The sequence below is a fragment of the Pyxicephalus adspersus genome, chromosome 6 (assembly GCF_032062135.1).
Source record: "Pyxicephalus adspersus chromosome 6, UCB_Pads_2.0, whole genome shotgun sequence".
NCBI lineage: Eukaryota > Metazoa > Chordata > Amphibia > Anura > Pyxicephalidae > Pyxicephalus > Pyxicephalus adspersus.
In genome coordinates, this window is record NC_092863.1 from 98,659,084 (window position 1) to 98,665,086 (window position 6,003).

Sequence of the window (6,003 nt, forward strand, 5' to 3'; positions counted from 1 at the left end):
CCTCCACTGAATACGGAAGTGAGCGTGGAACGCATGGTCATCGTCACGTGACCTGTGGCAGCTGTTTGTCCTGCACAAGAAGAGTGCTAAGGAATGCCACGAGACATGGATGCTTGCAATGTTTTATTCTACATAATATATTAGAAAAGATATAATATATTTATACATATATATGAAAGCTGGTGCACAGAGATGCCCTCCATTCCTGTCTATTGAATTTCAATAGGTATCTCCTAGATTGTAAGCTCTTCGGGGCAGGGTCCTCTCCTCCTCCTGTGTCACTGTCTGTTTCTGTCATTTGCAACCCCTATTTAATGTACAGCACTGCATAATATGTTGCCGCTATATAAATCCTGTTTAGTATTAGGTATATTAAAGAGACCCTGTCACCAGCAAAGGGGATCAAAAGTAGTTGTATTGGATGCAGCGTTTTTCCTTTTAATAAGCCTTCATTATCAGCCAATTCCCTATCACAGCTCCATTTCAGTTTTAGAATCATAGCCCTATTCGCTTCTGGATGTCTGTCATTACAGTTTGTGCTGGCCCAGCTACTCTGTCCCCCTCCACAATGTATCAGACAGAGGAGTGAATGAGGAATATTACTGTGTGACATGTGTTTGCTGGGGCTGATGACATCACTTCCAATATGGAGGTGCCAAGCACCAGTCTTTGGCATTTTACAGGTATGAAAAGATTATTGATGGTGGTCTGGTGACAGGGTCTCTTTAGAGATAGTACAGCTTAAAAAAAGACAGAATGAGCCACTCAAATCTCTTAATTGTTTATTTGTATTACAAAATTCTCCTTTTGAAAATGTTAGAGAATCCTGATAGTTCACTGACTGTATCCTCTATTGAATCATGTAAAGTATAATATTAGAATATCTGGACCCATCCCAAGGATTGTGATTGTGCAATATTGTGAAGTATGGGACCAATACATGAAAAATGTCTACATAATATTGTGTGGGTCCCCCTGGTGCTGCCAAAAAAGCTCTGACCCACCGAGGCCTGGATTCCACAAGACCTCTGAAGGCAGGGTTCTCCCCAGCCCCTTTTAGCTGGGTGCACCACCCGTCACTTTTCAGCACCCACCCGGCTGTTTTTGAGTGTTTACTAAAGAGTTTGGGCACAATACAGGGGCTGCCACCCACCTACAATTTCTTCCCACCCGGCCTAAAAAAATTTCTGGGTTGAGCACTGTCTGAAGGTGTCCTTTGGTTTTCTGGTACCAAGATTCTGGCAACAAATCCTTTAAATCACACTGCCTCCCTTCTTCCTATCTCTTCTCCAGGTAAATGATGTACCCTGCCATTCAAAACATCTAACAGAAAAGATTCATCAGAGCAGGCCACTTCTCTCCATTACCATCGCCTGATTTATTAACCTCCCTGGCAGTCTAATTATGTCAGTATTTTTATGCCAAAGAGGTAAATTGTTTTGCATGGAAATTTATTTTACATTGTAGGCCGATAATTCATATGCATAACTCACCGTAATATGTCCAATATTTATTAAATTTAATAATAAACTTTAAATAAAAAAACTGTTTAAACAAAGGTGCATAAAAATACAGAAACCAGTAATATAACTGTACAGTAGCATGTATAATATATATATATAATATATTGATTCCTTTGTATTGGATTCAATAAAGTAATTTTGAATTAAATCCAATACAAAATTATTTGAATTTCCCGCCGCTCATCCGGCACGCACCAACGTCACCGGGAACTCCCGGGGAACGTCAGTGCACTCGCTGACTGAAGATCGGAAAAAGAGGACCCGCCCCGAGGATAGGATCTGACATGCAGGACACCAGAGGACGCCTATAAGACCAGGTGTTTTTTTTTTTATGTTTTTAGATACCCAGAGTGTTACTGTTTTCAGCTTTTTTTTTTTTTATTACCCCGAGCCACACTGACATAATTAGACTGCCAGGGAGGTTAATAAATCAGGCGATGGTAATGGAGAGAAGTGGCCTGCTCTGATGAATCTTTTGCTCGGAATTATAGGTCTCTTAGACTGGAGAGAGTGGAATATCATGGGGAACCTGAGTGATCCAGCAAACCTGGAACGGATTTAGTCATGGACAGAAAAAGTTTGCTAATAGTAGATGATTTTTATTTTTTAAAAATCCATTCCATGTTAGCTGGATCACCCAGGTTCACCCATGATAGTCAATCTGCTCCAGTCTAGGAAAAATCAGTGGCTCTGTGCCCACTGTAGGCAATTTTAGTGCTGGGAAGTGGTCAGCACAGACACTGGTCAGGAATTCGTGCTCCAGCAGCTTTCATGTGGAATCTAACCAGGCTAGCCTTTCCCTGACATATGTATCAATGAGCCTTGGACACCCATGGCCCTGTCCCTGGCTCACTGTCTTTCCTTGGATCGCTTTTGTGGGTACTGAACACTGCATACCAGAAACACCCCACAAGTCCTGCCATTTGGAAGACGCAGTGACTCGCTCATCTAAGTTCTCACAATTCAGCCTTTGCTCATATCCTTACACCTGCCCATGTTTCTTGCTTCCATCACCCTGAATGCCTGGCGGTTTACCTGCTCTCATATATCCCTCTCCTTGTAAGGGGTCTTGGTTTTATTTATTTTGCTAATAAATGTACTTTTTGCACATTTGGCACAATTACCAATACCGGTCATCATTTACTATTCTGTTCCTTACCGCTTCTTCCAGGCCCAGCAGTGTCTCCCTTGGAAACTGACACATTATTATTAATAAACATATTATGCAGTGCTGTACACTAAATAGGACACACACATACATTACATCACCCCCAGCACTCAGCTCCCTTTAAGTAAGAAATGAGGTCGGCACTCATGTATCTTGCATGGATGTATCTTCTCCCAAAAAACTCTACTCTGAGCATTTTCCCTATTTCAGTTTATACAATATGCCAGGCTGTTGGGGGATTCACCAGTATTATCACACAGCATCAAATGTGACCTCCCAGTTTATTAAACCATAACATATCCTTTATTAGGACCCATCTGTGTCTTTCTGTGTGCAATTACACTTGTATGCCTAGCTATAAACACAACTGCACATTTTAGGAAGAGCCCAACGGCTCTCTATTCTTTCCCTTGACACTGCGTGAAAGTACAAAAAAAGGAGAGTGGTTAGATAATATTTCCTGACGTCTTCAGCGCAGGGATTGATATCATTCTTCTGCCAGCAAAATACACTAAGTAGGCTGAATATCGCAGTAAGACACCATAGTACTGTGCAGGATCATCTTCCTGTCTGTTCTCAAAGATATCAGAAGGATGGCATTGTCTAGGTGCTGCAGGTGGAAGCCAAGGGATGGAGATATTATACATATAAATATGTCATTGACTCCCACCACCATATTTTTGGACTTTCCTTCAGTTTTTTGTGTTGTGTACTAATAGTGATTTTTTTTCCTCTGAATGTGTAATGGGGTGCCTACAGTACAGTAAATCTGCTTTGACTAAGAACTACACACTGAGTGCAGAAAAATGCATGTTAGATCATTAATGAGGAAAATATCAACAGCAGGCAACTTTTGATATTGACGCTTTGCTTTATGCTTGCACTTTTTGGGCACAATCTCTATTATTATTACTCAATATTTATATGGTGCCATCATATTACGCAGCGCTGTACAAAGTCCAGTCATGTCACTAGCTGTCCCTCAAAGGAGTTCACAATCTAATGTCCCTACCATAGTCATTAGTCTTTAATACAGTCTAAGGTCAATCGTGGGTGGAAGTCAATTAACCTAACTGCATGTTTTTGGAATGTGGGAGAAAACCGGAGTACACGGAGGAAACCCACACAGATTTGGGGACAATCTGCAAACTCCTTGCAGATAGTGACCTGGCTGGGATTCGAACCTGGGACCTAGCGCTGCAAAGGCCAGAGTGCTAACCACTGGGCCACTGTGCTCTCTAAAATACAAAAAATCTTAAAAGAAAAAAAATTACCCCCTGTAGACCTAGGTAGAAATGCCCAATAAGATGCAAAAATGTACTTGTGCATCCAAATGGCACTTCCTTGACAATGGGCCAATCAAACTGTAGCTTCAGCATCTAAATGGCTCAAAATTAAGTTTTGCATACAAGTACATTTTTGCATCTCACTGACTATTCCTAATCCAAAATGCCTGCAAGTTAGGTAGCAAATAGTTGCAAAAATAACAATTCCACACTTCATTTATAATTATGAACTGAACCTTTTGTTAAGAAGAATTTTGTAAAATAAGGAACACCGCTTAGTCATAAAATACAGTCTTGTAATGTTTCCTTATATCAGAAGACGCAGATTTTATAGTAAACTGATACAGACACTTCTATAAAGATCACAGGACTTACACTTTCAAAATATATCTCTCAGGTCAATGTCATATAAAGAATAGGCTGCTGCAGATGTAGAAATGTCTGTCCCTGCCTTGTGTGGGCAGGATGACAGCTTGTAAACTATTCCCACACGTGTGTAGTGGCAATGTGAGCTCTGCAGCAGTGACATGGACATGAAAAAGGGAAGGGGACTTGGCTGGGACCTAATACCACTACACCTTTCGCATGATGAAGTCTTACTTCAAAGGGACATTTGACTTTCATGTCTGTGAATGCAACACTGTGTATTGGAAATCTGGATAAAGGGTTCCCTGTTTGTAGAAATGCTAAAAGAGGCATTGATATTGTTACGTGTGGGTTCAATGGTTTATTTAATGTACCGAAGATCTTAGGGAGCTCCTAACATGAATGCTTGGATCCACATCTTTGTAGAGAATCTCATGTAAACACTCTACAATAAAAAGAATTGTTTCTTAGGGTCAATGTATCCATCAGGTAAAAGTCCTTGCAGTGGGAAATGTCTGTGTGAGGTGAGGAGGCCATTGGTGAGTAGCCATAGAGGTTCGCTCTCCACAAGTGTAGATAACCTGCAGTGGGGCTTTATCAAAAGTCAGTCTGTTGTCTCCTTCTCGGTCTTCGTATACAGTAAACGATCATTCGGTCCAGTTGGTGTGTTGGTCATGTTTCTTTCCCAATTTCTGCTTAGTATATTTTCAGCCGAACAATAGAAGGAGCACAATCGTTACCGAGTTCACAATTATGAGTGGAACTGCAAAGAGAGAGAAAGGAAAACAAAAGGGTTAAAAATATAAATATATTTATAATATAGAACTATACAGCATATTTTCCCCAGCATGGGAATAAATCCTTTTTGACTGCTGCACTAAGTTTTTCCAGAATCTCCATTTTCAAGCTGTGTAAATCTCTAAATACAAACTATTTACATACAATTGACCCTTCTGTATATATTTCTGCATTTACAATATAGGCTTTTGTGGCATGAATGCTTACATACCCTGTGCCATACCCTGCAGCATGTTAACAAGTCAGACTGTTATTCTCAAACACAACTTAGCAGGCTGGTTCTTCATCATATCCAGTGTCAGTCCCTTTTATCTGGGCGCGCACCACCTGGCACTTTCAGTAACCACCGGGTGGTTACTGGTGAGTTGGGTGACAGTACAGGGGCTGCCACCTTTCTTCCCACCAAGCTTAAAAAAAAATTCCGGGTTGAACACTGATATTAACGCCCTCACTGCTCTTCACAATGGTGCTTACATTCCTCAGGCAAAGCAGCTAACTGCAGCTTTGTGCAGGGTGCATTCCGGATTGCTGTGGACTGTGGTCAGTGCCTGGGTTAGAGAGCAGTGCTTAGACTCTCCAAGATGATGTAAGCATAGGGGATTGTATCCCTTGCTACAACACACAAGTAAAAAAAATATATATAGGAGTGTTACAGTAATAAATACAGGAATTTCAAGTTCAAGGAAGGATAAGGTAGGGTGTGGGTAGAGAAAAAAAAAATGCATAGTGAGGGCAGAGAGGAGAGGATGAGGCCGGGTGAGGGCAGAGAGGAGAGGATGAGGCCGGGTGAGGGCAGAGAGGAGAGGATGAGGCCGGGCGTGGGCAGAGAGGAGACGATGAGGCCGGGCGTGGGCAGAGAGGA

At 41.5% G+C, this 6,003-nt stretch overlaps 1 protein-coding gene across 1 annotated transcript in view; it reads right to left on the bottom strand.

The window, feature by feature from the left end:
- Positions 1-4,679: 4,679 nt before the first annotated feature.
- The window catches only part of IER3IP1 (immediate early response 3 interacting protein 1), a 4,179-nt gene continuing 2,855 nt past the window's right edge, over positions 4,680-6,003 (bottom strand). The window contains exon 3 of the mRNA XM_072416719.1: positions 4,680-5,106. Within this exon, the coding sequence (XP_072272820.1) occupies positions 5,051-5,106 (56 nt within the window). The 3' untranslated portion in view covers positions 4,680-5,050. The remainder of the gene's footprint in view (positions 5,107-6,003) is intronic.